The sequence below is a fragment of the Gouania willdenowi genome, chromosome 19 (assembly GCF_900634775.1).
Source record: "Gouania willdenowi chromosome 19, fGouWil2.1, whole genome shotgun sequence".
NCBI classification, from domain to species: Eukaryota; Metazoa; Chordata; class Actinopteri; order Blenniiformes; family Gobiesocidae; genus Gouania; species Gouania willdenowi.
Window position 1 is genome coordinate 19,281,590 of NC_041062.1, and position 27,445 is coordinate 19,309,034.

A 27,445-nucleotide genomic window follows, 5' to 3' on the forward strand; every position below is an offset into this window, starting at 1 on the left:
AATAAAATAAATAAATAATAATGAAAATTCAACCATAACACGGGGAAACTGCCACCAAACAAGGTGGCCTAAAGAGATAAGGCTTCTTGGAGAAATAGTTAGCAAAACATCTTTCAAAATCAAACTGAAAAGTGCAATATTGAAAGTATTTGGTGGCTGCAGCATTCACTGTAAATATGTGTGTCTCTATCATCAGCATCATACATAATGGTTAGATACAGGACATGCAATGGATGATTTGTATAAAATATTGACAGCTAAAAGAGAGTAGTAGGTTTCCGTTAGCCACACATATCTTAGCTTCTGGCAACGGCTGTTTACTGGAAAAGTTCAAGTGACAAGATTTTTAATGGAGTTGTCTGTTTGTGTAACACATATCATCCAGTTTGAATTTAACGCACAAAATGATGATATTCACACGTAAAGTTTTCCTTTCAGTGATTATTACCATTCTGTAGGAATGTGTTATTTAATCCCACATTTCAGAAAACATCAGCTTTGAAATACAATAATCACAGGGATAATGAAGTCTGTCCTTCATTTTTAGGGGCGAGCTGTGTTTTTTTTCGATGTCATCATCCTTGATTGAATGGGTTTGGTCCAGAATACATCAGTGACATGTTAGTCAGGTATGAACCCAGCAGGTCTCTCAGATCTATGGACACAGGTCAGATAGTGGAGCCCAGAACTCACAGTAAACATGGTGATGCTGCTTTTAGTTGTTATGCTGCAAAGAAGTGGAACAAACTGCCAGCAGAGCTGAAGTCAGCATCCAATGTGAACATTTTTAAATCAAAGTTAAAGGCACTTTTTTTCTCTACTGCATATGATTGAGAGAATTTTTTTGTCATGTTGTTGATGTAATGATGATTTTACTGATGATTTTAATTGATTTTATTGATGATTTTAATTGATTTTACTGATGATTTTAATTGATTTTACTGATGATTTTAAATGGTCTTATTGATTTTAAACAATTGAATGTTTTATCATATAAAGCACATTGAGTTGCCTTGAGTATGAAATGCGCTATACAAATAAATTTGCCTTGCCTTGCCTTGCCTTGATTTTCAGTGAAAGAGCAAAAAAAAAAAATAATTTACAGTCCCAGGGAGCAAAGCAGGTTATGGAAGAAATGTCCATGTGGGTTATTTCATTTATTTATCTAGCACACGTTAAAGAAATAACATTTAAGATGCAAAGATGAGGAAAACAAATGTATAAACAAAGTTCACAAAAATAATATCAAAACATGAATGAAAATACTGAACAAAATATTAATTGAAAAAATACAAACTTTTTTTTTTTAATCCCTTTCTGAATAGCCTTTATTTTTTAGAAAATTATAAATGTGGTTTATTGAGGATTAGATTAAGGATCGGGGCCATGAATCCCACAATTAGGGTTTACACACAAAGCAGATAATAAATCCATGTAATCTGCCTATGCTGGAAAATGCTCTACACCTCTAACGTTTGCAAGATGAATGGAAGTTAAAACCCAGAAGAAGGCATTGCTCAGTAGAAGACAAACTCACACAAGGTTAGGTTTGATGAAGAGTAATGTCTTATTTAATCCTATGTAATGTGTATACGGTAAATACTGAGGTACCATCATGAGATTCTGACAATTGTCACACATTTATGTGCTGCGAAATATAACCGACTTTCATTGTTCTTATTATCGTTGCATGTTTGTGGAAAGGATGAGTCTCTTCTTACTGCATTCATCACATAACTATCACTTGGATTGATTCACACACCAAACTATTTCTGTAATAACGCTCCACATCTCTGCTGATTATGGACGAAAACATACTACAGAAAGAACAAGTATATAGACCAGGATTTAGATATCTAAAAGGTGCAATATAAAGCTTAGCAATAGCAAATAAAACATTCCCTGACAGAACATTAAAGAACAACACAAATACTGCTCAGATCACCTGCACGAGTTTTGGCAGATTTTTTTTAATCCTCAAATGTGCACCACGACACACAAACAGGTAAAAGATGAACGTCCATCATTCCACTCCTCCTCCTCGTCATCTTCCACTTCTTCGGATTCATTCTCCACCTCTTGATCATCTTTTTCCTCCTCTTCTCTCAGTGTTTGGCAGCTGCTTGTTCTTTGTTGCTGTTTACTCCCTGACGTACTAACGAACAGTTAATACAAGTGTTAGTTGTTGTTGGGGGGATGAAGGGAGTCCCTGATAACCTCCAGGTTCCTTTCCTCATCCACACTCTGTATACTTTGGAAGGCCAGAGTGTAGCTCTCCAAAGCCTTGGCGTGGAACGACATCTCCACTTCCACAAACTCAGAGAAGATTTTCTTGAGGTCCTGAATCTTGTGCTTCTCAAAATCCTCTATGGTCTCCTCGAGCTGCTTAGTGGTGCGTGTGGCATCCATGGTGGCTCTCTGGAGCTCACTTTTAGCCTGAAAAATGATCTGCCAGTCGAAAGGGTTTTTCTGGATGGTTTTCTCGAGCCGAGTCATGTGCTTGGCCTCTCGGTTTCTGACACTCTGGATAGCCTTCAAATCCTTCCTTGTATGTTTCACAACAGATCCATAACTTTTTAAAGGCCCGATAACTTTAGCTTTGAGGCGTTCCACCCGAGCTTCGCGGTAGTCCTCAATCATGGCTAGGTGGCCTGCAAACTGCCTCATACCCTTTTTAAGGTTTGACGTCTCTGTGTCAGCGTACCGACCAATCTCTCGAACCAGATTGTCGGCCTTGTCTCGTAGCTTGGCTGTGCTACAGACATACTCAGCAAACCGTTGGCACATGTTTCCAAAGTGTTTCTCCACATTGGTGATGATCTCCTCGATCTTTCTTGTTTGGCTGTCCCAAAATGAAAAGAGGGCTTTTTGGAATTCCATGATCCCAAGTGTTTTGGAATGCAATAATGTCACCAGCTGCCACGTCAGCTCCTCTATGGAAAATGTCCAAAAACCTTAATTATCACGGTTAATCATTCATGGGATTGATGTGAGTATTTTCCTACCTCTGATGCTGTCAGTCCACCTGTTGCAGTCTGATCTTCTCTCCAAGAACTCAACACTTAATCCTTAAACAAGAAACAAAGGAGACAAAAGTGCTGCTGTTAAGATAAATCCATGGTGACCCCGGCGGTTACCATTTACTAACATTTACATTTAGATTTATTTTTCATGTTTGCACATTTTTAACAGTGCTATAGAACATACTGTTTAACATGAATGTGTCTCAAATGAGCTAAATGGGAGGAAAGTGAGTAAATGTTCAAAATATGTCAGCTATGAAGCAGTGACCGAGTTTTTACATTTGGCACCACATCGTTTTAAAGTCTTTACACTGGCTCCCAGTCAGCCTCAGAACAGACTTTAAAGTTCTGCTGCTGGTGTATAAATCTGTGAATGGGTTTGGTCCAGAATACATCAGTGAGATTTTAGTCACATATGAACCACTTTGTCCTGGAAGTATACAGATTACACACATCAAAAACTGAATTGGCTATGGGCATAATCCAATAACGTCCGGTCAGTGTGTAAAAGCGAGGACTTCCGGTTCCAAGGTCCTGCCAAGAAACCTGGATTGTTGTTGTTGTTAGTAAAGCCAGCGAGCGATGAAATAAATTAGTATGTTTGGTGTCCAAAAGAGGAGATAGGCCTATCAATGGGTTGGAGGTTCAGCATTATTACACTGATGTGTACCTCGATGCACCTGTTCTTCATGGTACAATTCCTGTATTAGCTTCCACTGCTTCCCTGCTGATAATGCAGCGTGTCAACAATGGATAGCCAAAATCTGGAAAGATGACTTCACTCTAAGTAGGGACACAAGAGTATGTAGTGGGCATTTCTTACCCAGTGATATGGTGCTTACACCACGGGGGAAGAGGCTGTTAAAAGGGGAGCTGTGCCAGTTCTATTTTAGTGGAACAACTACTCATTGCCTGAGCCAAGACCCGGTGTGTGGGAACGTAGGCCATGGCAGGAGAGCCCTGTGGCAACAGATCCAACTGAGGACTCTTCGGAATCAGAGATGGAGGTGTTGGCTACTGACCACGATTATTGTATTTCGCCGACAACTGGGGTATCGGCCAACGAGTTGGTAACTGAAAACATGGACCTGCGGATACGACTTGAGTTGGCTCTGAGTCAAAAAAACAGCGCCATAAACATTCAGCGCTGCTGGCGTAGAAGAGCCGTCACATACTTTACTGTCAAAATCCAAAACACTTTTATGCACCGTCATATGGGGCACAGTGCAGCGAGAGCTGTCAGAAACTCACTCACACTGTCCCGTCTTTGGACCTAAAGTGTTGAGAATCACGCCGTTGAATACGGAAGTAAATTAAAGACATTGACAAAGGTCAACAGAATATACAGTACACTGTGAACATCAATAAACATTGATATCATTTACACATCATGCTTTGCCTTCATGGAATTTAAATGTGTAACTATTTATACATTTCTTTTTTCACATTGCTATTGAATTGATGAGGAGTCTTGCTAAACATGAGTCAATAACGTTCATTTGCAATCTATTAAATGAGCAAAAGTTTCACAAAAAGGCTTCCACACTGTTGGAATTATGTATTAAATAAAACAATTCTGACTGAACAGTAAATGTTAAAATGGACTAGATTTACAGTAGGTAGGATTTGTAATGACAAAGTACTTCCAAATTGCTTTACAATATCAGCTCAAACACACCAGATTATAACTGAATATGTAACTACATTTTCAATATTATAAAACAAACTTCTTTTTTTTTTTTTTTTAACTTGATTCAGGAATATAACTGAATTAATCATTAAAGTTTACAATATTACAAAAAAAAAAAAAAACCTTTGGCTACAAACCTTGGTCACTGCTGACCTCTGCTGGTCAATGTTTACAGACTGGTTTTAATGATATTAGACCTTTAGTCAGTCACTGTTGTAGATCCTGCTGCAGAACTTACACTGTGGTAGATTCTTTTAATCTTTCATCTTTTACTCTGCGTTACCATGGCTACCTTAGAACGTTGAGCAACAACTGCCACAAGTGGGAAATTTTTAGAACGCATTGTTATGAGTGGGGCTCCTGTAGCACTACTTAATAACCTAATATATTTGTTTTTAGCTAAAAAAAAAAAAAAGTTATTTTGGGTTTAAAAAACCTCTTGTATCTGGCAAGACTTGCAATTAAAAAAAAGTTGTGAAATTTGGGTTTTACACTGAGCCAAACAGCAGTGCTTTTTTTAAAATAACTAAATATTTATTATTATAAAGACAACATTATCCCTCTTAAGGTGTAGGGTAGTGTTTAATACATTTATATTACATACTAATGGATTCAAAAATATGTAAAAACATATTTTATAGTAAACGATTATGCTTGTTCATGTGGATTTGTTGGTTTTTTTCCTTTTTATTATGAATTTTATATTTTGATAGTGCTTTGAGATGACTTTTGTTGTAATTAGCGCTATATAGATAAAGTTTAATTGAATTGAACTAAACACTGCTTTCAGTCATTAAAGATAAGAGCAATGCTGAATTTAACATTTATTCATATTCATCTCTGTTGATTTAAACAAAATGGGAATATCATCGTGTTTACATTCACCAGTCATCTTTTTTACCTCGCCACGCAAATTGTTACATATGTTAAGGCTTTAGAGCACTGATTCTCAACTGGTGGGTCGGGATACAAAAGTGGGTCGCGGACAGCTGGTCAAAAATAAATACATATTTAATGTTTAATGTTAGACATGTCTTTTATTTTGAAAGAAAGTTTTCCTTTGACAGGCATGCTGTGAAATGCATGGTGCACAGGAAAATATGTATATTTATGTTTTTTAAAAAAAGATCATATAAGTGTGTTTCCAACAGTGGTAAAATCTATCATCCAGACTGTTGCCAGTTGGTTATTGAAGAAGGTGATATTCTCTCAGAATTAAAGGTAATATTTTGGTTCCCTTGGTTGTATATTAAAATATTTAAATTGATTATAACACAATCCAATAGGATCTTTTAGCATTTTCATTTTATTGGTAACAACTCTGAAAATATAGAGTCTTACAGTAGCAAGAGAACCTATACCTGATAAATTATAATATAAATGTTAATCAATCTGATGCTCCTGCATATACACACAATATATAGATATATAAGGGCTGGGCGATATATCGAGTTTCAAGATATATGAAGTCTTCTATTTTGATGGTATAGAAAATTACAATATAGCCAATATAAATACATATTTTTCTATAGCTAATTTTGAATCAAAATACTCATTTTAGGAGGCCCTGCCTTCATTTTTTCTCAGAACATCATGAAAAGCACAGTTAGATGGATTTTTGAGTGCGTCATATAACCCACATCTTCCCCTAAATAAGCCATACTTAAAGAACTCACTCACACATGCTGTTTGTTAATAAATGTGCTTGTGTGGCATTTTTGTGTCAGCCATTTGAACCCTGAATTGTATTTCTGGTTAGAAAATTATTGAGATTGATATCGTATATGTATATATATATATATATATCGTTTTAACACCATTAATGAATATCCAGTAAATATTACAGAACTAAATTAAAGTCAAACTTAATTGCTTTTATACATTAATGACAACAAAACACTGTTTAATTACTACAACATGCTGCCTGTTGTAGTTTTATTGGACGATTGGTTATTCATATATAATGTTGTTGGGCGTCAGGCCTATATACAGTATAAACAAATGTTCAGTCAGTCATTACAAAGGACGTGGATGTGGTTGTAGATGTGTATCAGTTTATTGTTGTGGTGTGAGAATGTGCTGCAGAAGTGATTGGACACACACTAGACAGAGAGAGACTGTAGTTCAGTAAAAGTCTACTTTATGTGAGCAGACAGGACGTTGCCGTCCCTAATTTAACTCCGAGCTTTGCAATTGGCGGTGGTGGAATTGTTTACCATATTTGGCAAAATAGTGACCCAGCGCGCATGAGAATTGGACGAGACTAGCCGTCATTGACCAAAGTCTAACTTTCCCACGCTTTACAAACAAAGTGTGGCCTCATGGGAATTGTAGTGCAAAACAAACAGTTAATAATTCACCTATTATGAGAAAAGGGTCGATTTCTTTCGATACCACTAAAGTGATGCGTGTTTTCTGTTAAATTGGGACAGCTTAGCACAAGCTGTGTCGTTAGCCTCCGCTAGCAGCAGGCTAGCACCACCGACCCTGCTGTGACGTGATCGGTTGCGTCCTACGTCCATAGGCGTAGAATTGCGTATGGACGTGTCCATACCAATCTCAAACGATGGCTGAAATGTACCCACCAATATTAAGGTTGAAGGGGAAAAAGGAAGCACATGTTGCAGACAAAAGGGTAAAACCTTTCCCACTTCGGCTCCGCCTCCCAAGTACGTCTTCCAGACAGGTCACTCACACTGGGCTCGTGTCTGTGTGTGTTCGCCCGCGCGTGTGAAAAGGTAGGAGTGTGTTTTATTTGAGGTGTTTTTAAATGTAACATGATGGCTGAGTACCTGCTAATGATTCCATGGCTGCTCCGTTTGTATGATGAAGTAGTCAAATCTTTATTTTGTATTTGGTAACAGGAGGATATCACACACTTCTCTCATTCTGCAACATTGAAGATGCAAAAAAGAAATCAAGGTTTTCAAAGTATTTATTAACAAAAACGTATTAAAAGTAGCAGCAGAACGAGACAAAAGGAACTGGAGAAACTACAGAGGACACTGGGCCAACCCTACACAGGGCCATCGCACCCAGCGTCCACCCACTAAACTATAAAAAGTACAAAACATTAAATCTATAGAAATACAAAAACAGGACTACCAGAAATCTGTTCAAACTAAAATAAACTTGGAAAATATGGAGTGGGGCGCTGAAGAACTTTCCCCACATGTCTGCTTCTGGTGGTATGTTGTTTCTCTTCTTCCTCTCACCATGAAAACCAGTTACCTCTGTCCCCTCATCACTAAAACTGGCTGTGGTAATCAAAAATCATCAAAAATCCTGGTGTCAACCCCAACATCATGAGCAACTTCCAAACCATTTCCAAACTCCCCTTCCTGTAAAAAGTTCTAGAACGTGTCGTCGCCTCACAAATCACATCCTATCTGAACAGTAATCACCTATTGGAACAATTTTTATCTGGATCACTGAAACAGCCCTCCTCAAAGTCACCAACAACCTGCTCCTCTTCTCAATCTCACTGCTGCTTTTGACATCATCCACCATTCCATCCTATTTTCCTGCATTCAATCCCTCCTCACCTCACCTCACCTGGTTACAGTCTTATCTCACTGACAGAAAGCAATTTATCTTTATTAACAACTAGTCGTCCTCCACTGCCTGCCTGTCCCAAGGAGTCCCCCAGGGCTCTGTGCTTGGTCCTCTTCACTTCACCATCTACCTCCTCCCCCTCGGTCAAATAATTCGTTGTCATGGTCTCTATTTTCTCTGCTATGCCAACGACGTCCAATTATACATCTCCACTAAGTCTATCGTCCCTGAAACCCACTCCATTTCATTCCACATCACTGTTTTTGTAATTGTTGCCCAGCCACTCGCCAAAAGTTTTTATTACAGTTTTCTTAAATTCATTTGAAAATACAATACTTAATATAATGTACATAATATATGAATATTTTCAGTGCCATAAAACACAGTGACTGAACAAAATATATATGAATTCATTTGTTGTTCTTTTAAAAAGTAATTTTTTGGCGCTCGAGTCATGTGACTTGGTTCTTCCTCTGTTGCGCAAAAATGTTCTTCACAATGTAAATGGTGAAGCGACACTGTGTCCAGCAGTTCATATATGGTAGATATCAGGATCAGACCTGCTTTTTTCTTGTAAATAGGATATTACAGTTTATATTTTACAGCAGTTTCACTGTGTTTTGGACTAAATGCTGCGATTCATTGGATTTTTGAATGTCTTTTGAGACCACTTTTGATGTGGATTCAGGAAGACATGGCATTGCTTTAAAGGTGAGCAGTGCTGGCTTGTTTGTCGCCATTTTTTTTTTTTCCAAGTTTGACAGAATAATTCCCTGTGTTTGCTTTGATAGTTGTGTCTTAGAATGGTTTACATGGTTCAAAAATGAAAAATTCTAAGCTTTCAAACAATATATATGACACTTGTGATATGCTGTTGTATTTGAGAAGCATTTAATCCCTTAAGTGTGTGAATGAGTGAGAACATGCATTGTGACATGTATTGAGGATGGTGGATATTATTAAATGACGCATCGATGAACACATTCGGTGTCAATATTATCAGTTATGTTACTAATCGTTTTTGCATCTCAAACTCTGCCTATGATTTTCACACAAGGTTGATAAATGAGGGCTAATGTATTTAGGTTTTCTTTTTTATATATATTGCTAATTTAATAACCAAAGGGCATTTAAAAAGCAAATTACAAAATTACTTTTGGTTTTACTATTGTGACAGGAATTTGAAATCTAAGTTTAAGAATGCACATAGTCTGATAGTAAATGATAGCTATGACCAAAAGTATTTGTCCACAAAATTACCACTGCTTATCATTTTTTTTTGTGTAGAACACTTTGCATTGTTTGTGGACGTTTTTACATTAATCTTGGAGGGGATTCATTACTTTCATCAAAGATAAAAAAAAAAATTCAAAGGAATTTTCAAAGGAAAAAAAAGATCAAAGGAAATTTCAAAGGCAAAAAAAAAAAACATTTAAAAGGAATTTTTAAAGGAAAACATTTTAAAGGAATTTTCAAAGGGAAGAAAATTTCAAAGGAAAAAAAATTCAAAGGCATTTTCAAAGGAAAAAAAACCATTCTAAGGAATTTTCAAAGGAAAAAAAATTGAAAGGCATTTTCAAAGGAAAAAAAAATCATTCTAAGGAATTTTCAAAGGAACAAAAAAAAACACTAAAAAGAAACCAGTGCAATAAAGTAAAAACAATTATGTGGGTTTGTTTTAGTGCAGCTTTATTTTTCAACCAAAGAGCAGATCGTAGCAGAAGATGGTTCCCCAGCTTGTTCTCAGTTCTTTGGTTTATTGGTACTGCTTTCCCAGAGCAGATACCACCACGGCCAGGAACTTCTGGAACGTAGCCTGGACCTCTGCGGTGAAGTCGGCGCCCATCTTTGCAGCAATGACGATGGTCAGGCAGTCGGAGAGAAGCTGTGGGAAACAAGAAAGTATGGTTTATGGATGATGTTTGATCATTGTGTGTTCGGGGCGGGTGGGGGGGGGGAGTGGGGGGGCAGTCTGTGAAGGGAAAGGTGTAAAAAAAAAAGAGTGAAGCTTTACCTTGAAGTTGTCGGGATCCACGTGCAGCTTCTCAGAGTGCAGCACGCTCAGTTCAGCGTACGTGTCCTTGATGTTGTCCATGTTCTTCATGGCGCGGTCCAGGCCGTGCAGGATCTTCACTCCGTGAGCCGCAATGTTTGGATTCATCTTGATGGCCTCGGCATTGTAGAGGTTACCAAATCCACCAAAGTACCTTTGGGTCCAGGGATACACGATCAAGCACCTGTGAGGAGGGAGAGGCAGGTTAACACACAACACAGAGATATGAGGAAGTTCTCATGTTGTACCTGGTGAGAGATTTGGCGCCGACGTCTTCATAGTCCAGATTGGAGAAGATGCTGGAAATAATGCTGCGCTCCTGGTCGCTCCACTTAACCATGTTGACGCTGGTTTAGATTTGTTCAGCCTAAAAAAAAGTCTGAATAAGTCACCAGCTCGAACACTTGGTTTATATGTGGGCCTCTGAGACCCCCACCCAAAAGGAAAGAGTCTCGTCATTGGCTGAAGATGAAGGGTTGCAGATAAAGCGCAAGAACATCTCGAAGTTTCTGGAAGGCTCTGCTCATTTTCCTCCAAATATGAACAAAAAATGCTTCCAAATGTTACCATGCATGTTTATCATAAAATAAAGTAACTTTAACTATTTTGTAGGAGGAATTTTTTTTTTTTTTTACAAATATAGGAAGATATGTTGCTCATTTCTTCAACTTAGTTCTTTTTAGAATCTCTCACTCATGTGCAGTCCATGTTAAATGTGTAAATATTTTCTTCTAGCTCGAAGAACATCATGTGACATATTAAACTAATAAAGTCATTGAATACAAATTATACAGAATATACATGTGTTGAAAGTCAACAATAGGTGAAATCAGTGCTTTAACAATTAAGACAATCTATTTGAGGTGTTATTTTGGACAATGGTGACCCAATTTTACTTTGTCTTTTAAAGCCTGTTTGTTTCTTTGGTGTGTGTTGTTATCTACAAAGCGCCAGGGCGTTATCTGCCGCCCTGCACGGGTTTCTAATTTTGAGTTCATGTATTCTAATGAATAGGATGCTATCGGAGGAAAAGCTCATAGACTGAAATATATACGCAATCATATTTGACATATTGTTATCAATTGTGCATTAATCTGCTGAAAGCACTCTTTATTAATACTCGAACAATATCGCTGAAATTTGTAACACCGTTGCTAACGCAGGATGATTTTTACCTGATATATTATACCCAATAAAAAGTAGTTATCATCAAAATATGACAATATATGACATATTACAATTGTGCTTTATTTTCAACTATGCCATGTCTAACAAAATAAAAAAAAATACAATTGGTGGACTCTAAAAATATTAACCAAAATTACTGCAAAATTAGGAAAGTAAGAACAAATAACTGTAAAAAAATAAATAAAATAAATAAAAAATAAAATAAACTGAAAACTTGGTCTTTGGTCCACCCAGGGAACAAAAATTGCATAAAACTGATCACCTGACTAAAACGTGTTAATCACCACATGAATTTCCTTGGAAATCATCATTTTGTAATATTTACTTGAGACAATTTTAGTTACTTTATGCAGTCAATACATAAAGGGTAGTAATAACAGGTCATGAACACTATCAGTGGGTGAAAAACACCCAAACATGTGCTTGTAGGATAAAAGTGGGCTTTGGACTAAGACAACATCCACACCTTCTAAACACCAAAGAAGATGCTGAATCTACCCCGGAACCCACGACACTCTGACAAACACAACTTCATAAAAATAAAAAGTGTTCTATGGTTAAAAACATGCAATCTAAATGTCTTATTTTGAAGAAATTGATACATTATTATGATGAAATGAGCAAAATATAACCATATTTAATGTATGAATTGTAATAATGGAAATAATGTATAATAATAAAGAAATAATTTTATTTTTTTTAAGAAATGTTTTGTTGTGTGCACCCTTTCTGGCTGTTTACAAGTTAAACTTTGTGTTTTATTCAAAGTCAAGTGATAGTGTTGCACACAAACATGCTTGATGTGCTGCCACTTTAGATAACAACAATGTGGTTTTGTAGATAGCACAGTAGTATTGGCACTGTAAAGCCTATTGATCAATGTACACATTATTATTATTACAATACATTCATTATGTGAAAAAAAATGTTAGCTAGCATTTAGGAACTGTTTTAATAAATGTTAAATCTACTTTAGGGTTCAGCTTGAACGATTGGTAATTGTGTTTTACCATCAAATCTGTGAATTAATTTCATTTTATTTCAGCAAAATATTATGTATAAAACATGTCACCAGAACAATAAGAAAGGATATATGAGATGAATGAAACACTTGATAAACAAGAATTAAATTCTTATTTTATTTCTTTGAAATACACAATGATGAAGACAATTACTTTTTACAAATAAAAACATAGAAAATGGAGTTTGTGTTGCTGTTTGAATAATTCATCCATGTTCTTTTACATAAACAGAATGACATTTTAGACCGAGTCCCTTACTAAGCCTATAAGAATGTGAATATAGTGAGAATAATTCACTGTTTGAATCACTCATTCGTGTTTGACATTTGCCAAAACAACCAAAAAAAGACGACATTTAACATTTCAAACAACTTTTTAGCATTTTTCGTAAACTTCTATAGTTTCGTTCTCATAATAAGTGAGATTTTTTTTTTTTTTTGATTTATTGTTGCAAAAAAAAGGCTGAACTTTCCAGAATCTTCGAGAACTTCTTGTGGTTTATCTCCAACACTTCATCTTTGGCCAGTGACCTACCCCTTTTGGGTGGGGGTCTCAAAGGCCTTCATATAAGCCGAGTGTCCAAGCTGTTGTCTTAGACTTTTCTCTCAAGCCTAAAACAAAGCAGAGTCAATATGGTTGCCTGGAGCGAGCAGGAACGCAGCATTATTGCCAACCTCTTCTCCAATCTGGACTATGAAGACGTCGGCGCCAAAGCTCTCACCAGGTACAACATGAGAACTTCTATTTCTTTCTAATGCAGCCCGTAGATGTCTTTTTAACCTGCCTCTCCCTCCTCACAGGTGCTTGATCGTGTATCCCTGGACCCAAAGGTACTTTGGTGGATTTGGTAACCTCTACAATGCCGAGGCCATCAAGATGAACCCAAACATTGCGGCTCACGGAGTGAAGATCCTGCACGGCCTGGACCGCGCCCTGAAGAACATGGACAACATCAAGGAGACGTACGCTGAGCTGAGCGTGCTGCACTCCGAGAAGCTCCACGTGGATCCCGACAACTTCAAGGTAAAGCTTCACTCTTTTTTTTATGGCAGTGGCTATCCATACGGTTGCCGTATAAATATACCGACATTCTATCTGTACGCAGTGCCCCTATTTGGCCAGTTTAGGTCACGTGATCGGTCAGTCATTGGCCAGTTTAGGTTGCTGACTAAGACTAAGACTGACCCTAACCCTAATCCTAACCCTAGCCCTTTAGCCCTAGCCCTAGCCCGAACCCCAACCTTAGCCCTAACCCTAGCCCTAGCCCTAACCCTAATTTTAGCCCTAACCCTAAGAAACAACGTACTTGAACGTCGGTACCCATAACAATAGCACCGGGGATTGTCCGTACGGCAACCGTACAAATACACACTTTATTTTTTTTACCCTTTCCCCCCCAACACACAATGATCAAACATCTTCTGATTCCTACAGCTTCTCTCTGACGTCCTGACCATCGTCATCGCTGCAAAGTTGGGCACCGACTTCACCCCAGAGGTCCAGGCTACCTTCCAGAAGTTCCTGGCCGTGGTGGTGTCTGCTCTGGGAAAGCAGTACCAATAAACCAAAGAACTGAGAACAAGCTGGGGAACCATCCTCCGCTGACTTTCATTGTCTATTAAACAAATAAAAGTCTATGGAAGCACTTAGTTTTCTGTCTGGGCCTTTTTATTTCACTGGACGGACAGCACAATAGTGGTAGAAATTATTGATTTTTATTATTCATTTATTGGTTTATTTAACAGGGACAGTGTACAGGGCTATTTTCCGTCTAGTCTTTAAACAGAATGTTCAATTGTCACTCAAAAAGAAGAAATATACAATAAAAAATACAGTGAAAAACATCACATTTCCATTACAGAGACAATCCATTTTAAACATTTGAAGCGCAGCTAACATTTCTTATCACGCGAGGCAATGGCGTCATATGACGAAGCGTGTCCTAAAGATGGAACCCTCAGACATACACTATCTATGTGTGCAGCTGAAAAAACAAATGACGCCTCCTCCCAAACCTGTATGTGACAGAGTGATAACAAAACACACAGTGCTGGTCTAACCATTGAAACTATATGGATACAGAATATTCTGATTTCTAATGATATACAACAATAAACAAAGCTGAAGCTGAAATGAATGCATGCAATCAAACAAAATATCATTATATATTAGCAACATGTAGTGAATCCATCAGTGAACATCAATGGTCGAGGAGTCATGATCTCCTGTTCAAGAGGTTGAAGGTTCAATTCTAAGGCTGTACATGTTCATGTTTTAGTGTCCGCTGCCTTGCATAGCAACTCTGTCACTCTGTGTGAATGTCTAGTCTATTTAGTTAACTGTAACTCTGAAATAATGTACTACTTCAATGCCATAGTAATAACTTCATGCTTTGCCAGGTATGTATGTTTTTGCTATAAACAATAAATAAATTACAAATAAATAAATAAAAAAAACCATGAAAAACAATTATTTGTTAACAAAAAACACAACCCCCCCCCCAATTTTTTGTTTATTTATATTTACATCAATTAATAATTTTTGTGTTTTTAAAGCCAACACAAATTTTACTTTACTTTAATTTTTCTGCTGGTTAGTTCAAAATATCATATTTAAAACAATAAAAGCATAAACATTTTTTAATACCGGCCCAAAAAACATTAAAAAGTGTGTGTGCTTTTGTACATAAAACAAATTTGAATTTATTTATTTATTCATTTATTTATTCATTTATTTATTCATTTATTTATTCATTTATTTATTCATTTATTTATTTATTTATTGAGGAGATTGAAATGCCACATGATTATGATTATTAGAATAATTATTATCTACTTTGGTCATGAAAATGAAACCATTCCAATTTAAAAGTGGTCAGTTACATGTACAGTTATACATTTTGTGACACATTTTAGACAAAATGTGTATCATTTAATTACATTAGAATATTTCAGAGGTTTAAAGACATAATAATTCATGTTGAAGATTTTATTACTTGAATATCAAATAAGTTATTAAATAAGGTTTGTTTGTTTATTGTTGGGTTTTTAAAAATATATAATTTCTAGTCCTATTTTAAAAGAAATTGTTATTTCTAATGTTATTTAGTGCAGGGCGTGTGTTATGTGATAATATGTATTACTGATAATTTTATCACAAACTATAAAATTCCATTTTAATCTATATTATTACATATTTCTGATCATTATTATTTTTATATTTAGTGTGATTGATAAATCATTTGAAAATGGTGTGTTCAGATATGCATGTATGTGCTGTTGAATCTGAATGTGTTTTAATTTGGGCTGATATGGTTTGTCCCACAGCCTGTGCTTTGATATCTACAGCGCTGCGTGTTATCTGAAACGCCACCCGGACCAACTTCCAAACCATCATGGTTTGATTAGGATTTGTTTTTGGACGATTTGACTCGCCAGCTTTAAGTTTTTTAGATAAAAATATATATATATATTGGGCGGGTCCAGAAAAAAAAAAAAAAAATCATTTTAAATTGTAAATCAAAGATAAATCTGACTGGCAGCTCAAAACTGTATTTACAGCATTTTATTTTATTGGGTTTTTAGAGTGGACAAACGTATTTTATTAATTTATAAATTCAATAACGCAGAGAACATTTGTTTTCTCTAGTTTGCTTACTTATCTTCACTGTAACACATTAACATTACTTTTTTTTTTTTTTTAAAGAAATTTGTTGCCTTAAAAAACATAATTTATGTTTACTTAGATCAATTAGATTTGATAAACTAAAGTTAACCAAATTAATCTAAGTAAATATAACTTAGAAGTTCATCTAAACTAATTGATATAAGTAAACATAATTTCTAAGTTATTAAAATCGAATTGATATACGTAAATATAACTTATAAGTTAATAAAATCTAATTGATTTAAGTAAATATAACTTGTAAGTTATTAAGTTCTAATTGATATAAGTAAATATAACTTGTATATTAATGAAATGTATTTAGTTTCAGTAAACATAACTTACAAATTGATCAAATCTAATTGATATACGTAAATATAACTAATAAGTTATATTTACTTATATCAATTAAACTTCAATAACTTTTAAGTTATTAAAATCTAATTGATATAAGTAAATATAACTTAAAAGTTATTAAAATCTAATTGATATAAGTAAATATAACTTATAAGTTATTAAAATCTAATTGATATAAGTAAACATAACTTATAAGTTATTAAAATCTAATTGATATAAATAAATTAATTGATATAAGTAAATATAACTTATAAGTTATTAAAATCTAATTGATATAAGTAAATTAATTGATAAAAGTAAATGTAACTTATAAGTTATTAAAATCTAATTGATATAAATAAATTAATTGATATAAGTAAATATAACTTATAAGTTATTAAAATCTAATTGATATAAGTAAATTAATTGATAAAAGTAAATGTAACTTATAAGTTATTAAAATCTAATTGATATAAGTAAATTAATTGATATAAGTAAATATAACTTATAAGTTATTAAAGTTTAATTGATATAAGTAAATATAACTTATAAGTTTATTAAAGTTTAATTGATATAAGTAAATATAACTTATAAGTTATTAAAATCTAATTGATATAAGTAAATATAACTTATAAGTTATTAAAGTTTAATTGATATAAGTAAATATAACTCAAAAGTTATTAAAATCTAATTGATATAAGTAAATATAACTTATAAGTTATTAAAGTTTAATTGATATAAGTAAATATAACTTATAAGTTATTAAAATCTAATTGATATAAGTAAATATAACTTATAAGTTATTAAAATCTAATTGATATAAGTAAATATAACTTATAAGTTATTAAAATCTAATTGATATAAGTAAATATAACTTATAAGTTATTAAAATCTAATTGATATAAGTAAATATAACTTAAAAGTTATTAAAATCTAATTAATATAAATAAATATAACTTATAAGTGAATCCAAATCTAATTGATTTAAACATATATTGTGTTTTTTTTTAATGCAACAGGTTTGTATATTTTTATTCTTTACAGTGTTTTAATTACATTTCATTACATTTTACATATTTAATGACGAGCACATTATTTAGATTAAGGATTTAGGATTCTTATGTTTAGTGTTGTGAGCAAACACGTGCTTGTGTAAAAAGAAGCTTATAACCATATTCTATAGTATCCACTCCTTTGACTCACGTCACCTTAGAGCTTCATCAGTGATGACCCTACATGACCTGATGTTCTCCTGAGGACACCACCACCACCACCTCACACACACACGTCACACACACATTTTGTTCAGCTGATAAGACTTTTTCTCTGTCGTAATCGATGATATTGATGATAACCTGCATCAGTGAAGATGATTGGCCCGGTATTATGGGCGTGGCATGTTGGATTCAAATAAATTTAGGTAGGAATTCAGACACATCTGAGATATACGAGTGGTGAGAAAACATGAGCCTCAATCAGAAAGACAAGACGGCTGTCAGGAGCCTCTGGGCCAAAGTTTCTCCATCAGCTAATGTTATTGGTGAAGAAGCCCTGGGCAGGTAAGACCTCATCATTTACTTTATACTAGTACAGTATGTATTCATCAGTGTTGGGAGTCACTTGTTATTTTTGTAATATATTACAGTTATATATTCCTTTTTGCAGTGTAACTCATTACAAAAGTGAAAAGTGGTCATATATTAATAATTACAATTAAAGTAACTCAAATTACATGCATGTTTAATTTAAGTGCATATTTGCTTTGTTTTCTCTCTGTTTGCAATTGTTTGAGGAAAAAAAAAACATGATTATTACAGTTATATATTACTTATGGGGATCAGTGGGATATAATTAGTGTTCTGGACCAAAAGCAACTCAAACTAGTGTAACTCAGTTAAAAACAGTAATATTGTAATACAAATATATTACATTTTTTATCCCAATAACGTGTAATATAAATATATCACAAGTTTAGAGTAACTTACCCAACACTGGTATTCATATAGTGGGAGGAGCTTAAGTAAAGTCAACTATGGTCAAATGAGTGTGTGTTTGAAGGTTGGATGTACAAAGAGGTGTACATACTCTGTACTCTGTAGTGTTATAAAGAGGTATATTTGTGGGTGCAAAGTAAAATAGCGTGTGCAATTTTGTTTGTTGTTGGGTTTTTTTTTACTAATTTTTTATACATTTTTTGTTTGGTGCATTTTTTCTGTAATGTATGTTTTTTGTAGTCATTATGTGTATTTTTGTATGTTTCTGTTGTCTTTTTGTGCATTTTTTGTGTTTTGTATTTTTTTTTAGCCATTGTAGTGTGATTCTAGAATCATTTTGATGTAGTTTTGTGCATTTCTATTGTCATTTTGTGTATTTCTTGTATAAATATGTAGTTATTTCACCTCCTAAGGCTGCTGATAGTTTACCCCCAAACCAAGATCTACTTCTCCCACTGGAACGACCTGTCCCTCGGCTCGGCCCCCGTGAAGAAGCATGGAAAGAATGTGATGGGTGCTGTGGCCAAAGCTGTGGACTGCATTGATGATCTGAACGCTGGCATGCAGTCACTCAGTGAGCTGCACGCCTTCAAGCTGAGGGTGGACCCGGCCAACTTCAAGGTGATATAATAATAATAATAATAATAAAAACAACAAATAATTCCAGAACTTGTCTAAAACCAATGAAGCAGATTATTTTATTTGCTGGCATAGCATATTTAGCAACAACAATAATAATAATAATAACAAATAATAGTAATAATAATAATAATAATAATAACAAATAATAAAAACAACAAATAATTCCAGAACTTGTCTAAAACCAATGAAGCAGATTATTTTATTTGCTAGCATAGCATATTTAGCAACAATAATAATAATAATAATAATAATAATTCCAGGACTTCTCTGAAGCCCAAAATAGATTATTTTATTAGGTATATGTTTTTCTCAAAATATCCAAACTCTATAAATGCAATTTCAAATAATAATAATAATAATTTTGATATTGATTGATCTCATAAAAACAATTATTCCAGAACTTGTCTAAAGCCTATGAAGGAGATTATTTTATTTGCTACTATTTTTCTCAGTCTATCAAAACTGTATAAATGCAATTTCAAACATAATAATAATAATAATACTTATTATTATTATTATTATTGTTATTATAGGACTTCTCTGAAGCCCAAAATAGATCATTTTATTAGGTATAATACTGTTTTTCTCAATATAACAAAACTGTATAATGCAATTTCAAATAATAATAATAATAATAATAATAATAATAATAAATAAGTAAATTGATAAACTGTTAAATAAATAAACATTTGTTACCTTCAAATATAACAAAATAACACATGTAGCTACATTAATTAATGATACCATTAGGTATGTGCTGTTAGCCTCATAGAAAATATTGATTCATGTAAAACAATATTAAATCATCATCAGTTCACGTAGCTTCCACTGCTTCCCTTACGTGTGTGTGTGTGTGTGTGTGTGTGTGTGTGTGTGTGTGTGTTGTCCTCAGCTCCTGGCTCACTGCATCATGGTGGTGATATCCACCAAGTTCCCTGTGGAGTTCACCCCTGAGGCCCACATGGCTCTAGACAAGTTCCTGACCTGCCTGGCCCTCGCTCTGTCTGAGAAATACCGCTAAAGTGCTCAGTCCATGGGATGCAGGCCACGGAGATCACATGACTAAACAATAAACTACACGCATTTTCAAACTATTCAGTTGTTTGTGTGTTTTGTTGAACCAACATTACGTGATATAAATAACAGGCCCTCAAAGGTTTAAATGTATAGGCTTAATTTAGACTCCTGCACCCGTACTATTACTTTACTCAGAGGTGTAAATAGTACTGATATATTCTACGCAAGTAGATGTACTGTTAAATTGTACTCAAGTACAAGTACAAATAGTAAAACAAAAATAATTAAATACGAGTAAAATGTAGCTCAATTAAATTACAGCAAAAGTTACTGGTTACTTTCACCCCCCACGTTTATTTTTGGTAATAAATCATTGCCATGGTTACCATGCATACAGTAAACATCTCATGTATAAACTTAAAAAGGAAGAGATCTTAATTAATTTTAGAAAAAGGAAACGTGATTATAACTGAAAAATGTAATGGACTACAACTCTGGGTGTGACACAATGGGTTTCCTGAAACATCACCTTTAAAGGTGCAGTCTGCAACTCTTATAAAAGTGACTTTTTGTCATATTTGCAAAAGCTGTCACTATGTAAGGACAGCTTTACATCAAACTAGTAGTTTGTGTGTAAAAAAAAAAACAGGCTCATTGAGTCGTCCTGCTGCTCCTGCAGCCTTTGGCAGATTGCCAGAATGCACCACAACCGAGCAAAAAGAACCAATCAGAGCCAGGATTGTGTTTGATGGACTGTCTGACAGCTGTTGCTCACAAGCCCCGCCTCTTTCCCGGGGCTGGAGCGCCGTCTTTTTTACAGTGTATTGTCTGCAGGAGTAGAAGATGGGATTAGCAACGTTTCTGCTTGAAAGGTAATTACTGCTGTTTGATTTACATTATGTTTGATTTGTAATTGTTACACTAGAACTCTGTAGTGCATGTGTTGTTCATGTGCAGGCAGCAGCCTCCGTGTGAGCTGCTGTAAGTGACACTGTGTTGTTGCTGCTGAGGTGTGTGCACATTGAGAGAGAGAAGCGTTGCAGTAATATGCTTTCAACAGAGCATGTTATATTACTGTGATGTTGCTGTCTGGCTAATGTTAGCTTATTAGCTCCTCTGAGGGAGGGACTTTGGAAAGTTTGGAGGCAGGGCAAGAGAGCAGCGGGGAGAGAGGGATCTGAAGGTTGCGGACTGCACCTTTAAAACTTGAATAAAAACTCCACATAAGATAGTAAAAAGAAACACCTTTAATTACACACTTATACTACAGTATGACACCATCACATACAATATGTCTTAAAAATGTCCAATTTACTGATGCCCAGCAGATGTTAGGACTTCATAACGACTCGTAAGTTCATATCACCCAGAATGAGCCTGATAAATAGACACACAGTTTTAGTCACTGGTAAATACTGATTTAATCCATTTATCAGAATTATTTCGTACCTTAGCAAAGCAGCAGCCACCAGACCTCCTCCTATTGGTCCTGCCCAGTACACCCAGTGGTAGGACCAGTAGTTGGCCATTAGTGCTGGACCGAAGGCTCTGACTGGATTCAGGCAAGTCCCAGATATGTCACCTCTGTCCCCACAAAATCAGCAAATAACATTACTATGATTCTGATAATGATCAGATGTTGTCAATGCACAGCAAATAGAATTAATATCACTATTATAATATATTATAATTATAATACAATGACATTATGTGAGAGTCAAGTTGACGGTAGATGAACAAAACTAGTGGTGTTTTCAGATGACACACAACTATATCTATCACTGAACCCAGATGACTGTAATTGAAAAGCTCACCCCTTCTGTTTAGCCTTTATATGCTTTCTTTAGGACAAATTTTACAGAACTGTAAGGTTGATTATCAGAGCTACGCAGATGACACACAACTATATCTATCACTGAACCCAGATAAGGTGTTGTGTGACTGTTCAGAAAAAGTAAACTGCTGGATGAGTGAAAACTTCCTTCAACTAAACCATGACAAGATGGAGGTGATTGTCTTTGGTAACAAGGAAAAGAGGACTGCTGTCAGCAATTATCTTGAGTCTCGATCTTTAAAAGCTAAAGACCAAGTCAAAAACCTTGGTGTTCTGATTGACTCAGATCTTACATTCAGCAGTCAGATCAAATCTATCACAAAAACAGCTTCTACCACCTAAAGAACATCTCCAGAGTGAAAGGTTTAATGGCTCAGAAAGATCAGGAGAAACTGGTCCATGCTTTTATCTCCAGCAGACTGGACTATTGTAATGGTCTTCTGACAGGAATCCCCCAAAAGAGCATCAAACAGCTACAGCTGGTTCAGAACGCTGCAGCTCGGGTCTTAACCAGAACAAAGAGGTCAGAGCACATTACTCCAGTTTTAAAGTCTTTACACTGGTTCCCAGTCAGCCTCAGAATAGACTTTAAAGTTCTGCTGCTGGTGTATAAATCTGTGAATGGGTTTGGTCCAGAATACATCAGTGAGATGTTAGTCAGGTATGAACCCAGCAGGTCTCTCAGATCTATGGACACAGGTCAGATAGTGGAGCCCAGAGTTCACAGTAAACATGGTGATGCTGCTTTTAGTTGTTATGCTGCAAAGAAGTGGAACAAACTGCCAGCAGAGCTGAAGTCAGCATCCAATGTGAACATTTTTAAATCAAAGTTAAAGGCACTTTTTTCTCTACTGCATATGATTGAGAGAAATTTTTAGTCATGTTGTTGATGTCATGATGATTTTACTGATGATTTTAATTGATTTTACTGATGATTTTAATTGATTTTACTGATGATTTTAATTGGTTTTACTGATGATTTTAAATGGTCTTATTGATTTTAAACAATTGAATGTTTTATCATGTAAAGCACATTGAGTTGCCTTGAGTATGAAATGCGCTATACAAATAAATTTGCCTTGCCTTGCCTTCAGAAAAAGTTTGCATGTTTTCCAATAATTCTCCTATATTTCAATATTAACATTTACAGACAGAGACAGATAGAGTAAAAAAAAATGAATGAATCAATAAATATATATATAAATTGCTTAATTAATTAATTAATTAATTAATTGAAAAAATACAGATAAATTCCTTAAATACAGTAACTACATGAATAAATAAATCACTCAATACCTAAATATATGCCATACATTTTATTTATTTATTCTTTTGTATATGCACAGTGATTTATTATGCAAAAATCAATTGAAATAAATAAATTAATGAATTTAAAAATACAGATTTATGCTATAAATAAATAAATAAATATCATTCGTGCCATATATTTAGCTATTAAGTGATTCATTTACTTATTTATGGCATATATATTCAAGTATAGAATTTATTCATTCTTTGTTTTTATTTATGGCACACGTATATTCCTAGGTATTTGTTTATTTATTTATTAATTATGGCAGAGTTGGCCCTCCATAACAAATGAGTTAAGAAAAACTATTTTGAAAAAGCAACATGTATTCTACATTATTCAGAATGTATTCAAATTATTTAGATTGTCAATACAAGCTAAATATTGTTTCAGGTTATTTTTATTCCTCTGCTATCCATTTAGCATTAAATCAAAGTCATTCATTACGAGCTGACCATTCCTCTGTACAATGGACTCCAGTGAGAGGTCACCACAACGTAGGACACGTAAATGTTTAACACTAATAACAGCAGTAAACTGGTTTCACACGGCTGATATATCAGTGTTGTGGTCATAACCCTTTGACCTTACCCAGCCAAGATGTTGATAATGACCGTACAGCCCACCAGGAAGGGAGCCAGAGGGGTTTTAGTCTTGTTGTTGACGGCCACCAGTAGAACTACCATTGTAATCAGGCAGGTCATTGTCACCTCTGCCATGAGGGCTGGGTACAGCTGGATGTCTGACTGAATTATGTCAAAAGCTGCTCCTGTTGCATTGGAATACCTGTCTGCAGGTGTCATCACCTGAGAAAACAGAGCTTGGGTTCATTAAACGGCTAGGATTGAACACACAGTGGTGTCTATGAATGCTAAATAAAGCTTCAATGACATTTTATACACCCTTTGATTGTTTGTAAATATTGTGACGTATTTTGGTGGGCGGGGCTTAGCCTGGAGGCAAACCACCATAGATATATATACTGTATAAGAAAGTGTATGTGTATGGTTGCCGTACGGACAACCCCCGGTGCTATTAGTACGATTACCGTAAGTACACGTACGCAGCGTTTTAGGGTTAGGGTTAGGATAGAAATAAATCTATTCAGGAGCCACTAAATCAGACAGTTGGGTCGCCTGGAGTTTAAAGGACATTTCTGAAAAATTCAAATAAATTTTTGAAAGATTTTCAATTATTATTCTTTTCTCTTTTTTTAATGAAAACAACTCACAATCTTAAACAACTGTATTTCTATACATTCACTTTGTTGTGAAACATAACCTGAGTTCAACTAAAATGCGGTAAAAATAAATAAATAGATAAAAATAAATCTGAGCTCAAACATGATCAAAAACTAATTCAAGAGGAAAAAATGTCTTTGGGGTCACCAAAAATTCATGATATCAAAATGGGAACCTCTGCCCTAAATAATGTTTCTTTCCACTTATTTACAAAATGAGGTGATTTAAAATGTGTGTTATCGCTCATTCATTCCATCATTATGCTCTATAGTTGTTTTTAATCAGTTTTCTGAGCAAAATGTTGTAGTCAGACAAAGGGGGGACTTGAGCCAAAAAAGTTTGAGAACCACTGTTAAATACAATATCATATATAAGTAGATTTTTTTTATCAAATTTATTGGAAAATACACAATTGCAGAAATTACGAAAAAATAAAGTGCTGCATATTGAAACCTCAACAGTTTCTACCTTTTTAAGTTATTGCTAGCCTTCCTTATTATCTTACTCTGTGATTAAAGGAAAACCATGAAAATGTAGGATTTAAGAAATGATTTTCTCACTGTTAGCCCTTCGCACTATACAACACCTATGAAGTAGCTCACAGTTTCAGAAATGTCGGTGACCCCTGTTCTAAATGTTTGAGACTAGCTGTGTCTCCATTAGCCTTGGAAATGCGCAAAATCTAAATAGCGAAATAAAAACTGGTAATGGAAACACTCAAATATCGCAAAAAAGTTTTGACACTTACATGAGTAGGAGTTTCATTCGTTTCGATATTGCAAAGTGTTGCAAAAGCGCAATGGAAACACACTTTTTACACAAATACACGTCACATGATGTGCGGTACCTGGTCACATGACCATTTGCCTTAGAGAAAACACGGCGCGGTACATGAAAACAGAAGAGGAGACCAGGACATTTCTTAGCATTAGACTTTAAAATTATTATTGCAACATTAGACGTGAAACAACAAAGGAAGACGGAGTGCTATAAGAAGGTTTGGAGCGTCCATCTTTCTGCGAAGTCACACAGATCGAGATTTCACGGGCGTTACGAGGCTCCTGCCCAAAACAACCTTCATGGAAACACGTTCAAAGCGCAATTATACTTTGTCAACATTTCAAAATATTGCTTTTATTTTGCAAAAATCTATAATGAAAACGCAGCTTCTGTGGTGTACGGATACATTTTATTTTCATAAATCATCTAACCTTTGCCATTCCAGCCCCCAGCACTCCTCCAATCATCTGGCTGATGAGGTACGCACCAACCATCCTCAGCTCAATACCTCCGCACAGGTAGATGGCTATAGTGAAGGGAGGGTTGAAATGAGACCCACTAGAAATGACAAAAGATGAATGTAAGAAGAAAATCTGTCTTATTCTTTGGCAATATAAGGAGGATGTAATAATTAGATTCTTGCCTTATATTGTCCATGACTGCCACCAACACGGCCACAGCCAGCCCATGGACCAGAGCAGGCTGGAGCCTCCCAGCTGCTGGAACGTTCTCGATCACAGACAAACAGCCGATGAAAACAAAAAACATGGTCCCTACAAGTTCAGCCAAGCAGGGCTGGAAGAATTTCTCAAACTTGTTGGTTAGTTGGACAAGGTCTTGTTTTTTGCCCTTGGCCATCAGAGCACAATCCACGTCTCCCATTTCAATTTTCTCAGCTCCCATTTCAGCTTTTGCCCTGATCTCGTTGCTCCTCTCTGTAAACTCCCAACACCAAACTATCCTGCTGATTCAGGCACAACTAAATGTTATAGGTCATTTATAACCAGCACATGCAATTGGCACACTAAAGTGAAGTGCACCTGAGGTGATAAAAGGGCAGAGTCAAAGGTGGGCCAATGACGCATTATCACAACACGCTTAAATGTGAGGTCATTGACGTCTGTGACCCAAGGCTTAAAGTTCGGAGCAAGGCTGACCCCAGTCAGTGGGTTCACATGTGTCTGAGAAGGAAAAGAAATTTCTACTCTGAGTAAATGGTGAAGCCAGAATAAGCAACAGGGGCCTATGTAGATAAGAAAGACCCGGGTCAATGACTTCGCAGTTTCACGCGAAGGTCAGCATCTTGGAGCAAATAGGCCAAGAAGAAAAAAAAATGTTTCTCATTGAAATTATGAAATGACCTAAAGCTGCAGTATGAAACTTAACCTCCCTTACTGGTATCTTTCATGAATGCTCTTATCGACTTTTTGCCCAATAGAGACTAGTGACATATGTATGGACTTTATCTTGTGTTAGTAGAGATTTTTCTGGTGTTTTAGAGACTCTGACATGAATGTACGTATGACTGTAGGTACTGCCACAAGCTCACAGAGGCGGCTGTGATCTCAGCTGCTGCTCAGGGCACAGTGACAACCACAACTCCACATCCAGACTGTAAAATTATTTCACCTTAAAATAACTTCTCTTAGGTTTACACGTGATTTATCGCATCTGTTATCACTCTCTCTCTGACACCAGTGTGTGCGGCGGACCCTGTGCAGTCACGGGGATCTGCGAAGACGCAAAGTGGTCCGTTCCTCTCCAATATAAACTGTTGCTTCTCCACCTCGGTTCGCCTTTTCCTGCTTGATTTGCTGTGTAACTGTTGTGTCTAACGCTGCGATGAAGATTTCTGCTTGGACGTCAGTCATTACACTTTCACTAGCGACGGTACGTGAACGCGCCTGGCTTCAGTCGAGCAGCCATTAGTAACACCCAAAACAACTCATGGAGCACACGTGTTTGTAGCAAGATCTCTGATTGGCTGAAGTCCAGCATCACGCAACTTCATTTCCAAATTTAATTTACAGAACTAGGAGAAGGAGAAAATATACACTGTCTACTCAGAACACTTTGGATTACAATATGCTCAAAGATG

The 27,445-nt window shown here is 35.5% G+C and overlaps 4 protein-coding genes and 1 pseudogene across 4 annotated transcripts; 2 read left to right on the forward strand and 3 right to left on the reverse strand.

The window, feature by feature from the left end:
• Window positions 1-2,151: 2,151 nt before the first annotated feature.
• Window positions 2,152-4,939, reverse strand: LOC114481785 (protein FAM92A pseudogene; annotated as a pseudogene).
• Window positions 4,940-10,024: 5,085 nt separating this feature from the next.
• hbbe2 (hemoglobin beta embryonic-2) lies at window positions 10,025-10,690 on the reverse strand. The gene is made up of 3 exons (XM_028475782.1): window positions 10,570-10,690; window positions 10,283-10,505; window positions 10,025-10,153 (listed from the first exon to the last, which is right to left on the reverse strand). Exons 1-3 carry the CDS (start codon window positions 10,659-10,661, stop codon window positions 10,025-10,027), a joined length of 444 nt encoding a protein of 147 aa, XP_028331583.1. The 5' UTR covers window positions 10,662-10,690.
• Window positions 10,691-13,143: 2,453 nt separating this feature from the next.
• LOC114481204 (hemoglobin subunit beta-1-like) lies at window positions 13,144-14,180 on the forward strand. Its single transcript, XM_028475774.1, has 3 exons — window positions 13,144-13,255; window positions 13,332-13,554; window positions 13,966-14,180. The coding sequence occupies exons 1-3, from the start codon at window positions 13,164-13,166 to the stop codon at window positions 14,092-14,094; spliced, it is 444 nt and encodes a 147-aa protein (XP_028331575.1). The 5' UTR covers window positions 13,144-13,163; the 3' UTR covers window positions 14,095-14,180.
• A 3,797-nt stretch (window positions 14,181-17,977) lies between these two features.
• hbae5 (hemoglobin, alpha embryonic 5) lies at window positions 17,978-20,242 on the forward strand. The gene is made up of 3 exons (XM_028475814.1): window positions 17,978-18,089; window positions 18,938-19,145; window positions 20,059-20,242. The coding sequence occupies exons 1-3, from the start codon at window positions 17,995-17,997 to the stop codon at window positions 20,185-20,187; spliced, it is 432 nt and encodes a 143-aa protein (XP_028331615.1). The 5' UTR covers window positions 17,978-17,994; the 3' UTR covers window positions 20,188-20,242.
• A 1,168-nt stretch (window positions 20,243-21,410) lies between these two features.
• Window positions 21,411-27,362, reverse strand: LOC114481434 (aquaporin-8-like). The gene is made up of 5 exons (XM_028476265.1): window positions 25,991-27,362; window positions 25,779-25,905; window positions 23,918-24,132; window positions 21,633-21,767; window positions 21,411-21,560 (listed from the first exon to the last, which is right to left on the reverse strand). The coding sequence occupies exons 1-5, from the start codon at window positions 26,248-26,250 to the stop codon at window positions 21,515-21,517; spliced, it is 783 nt and encodes a 260-aa protein (XP_028332066.1). The 5' UTR covers window positions 26,251-27,362; the 3' UTR covers window positions 21,411-21,514.
• Between the last annotated feature and the right edge of the window lie 83 nt (window positions 27,363-27,445).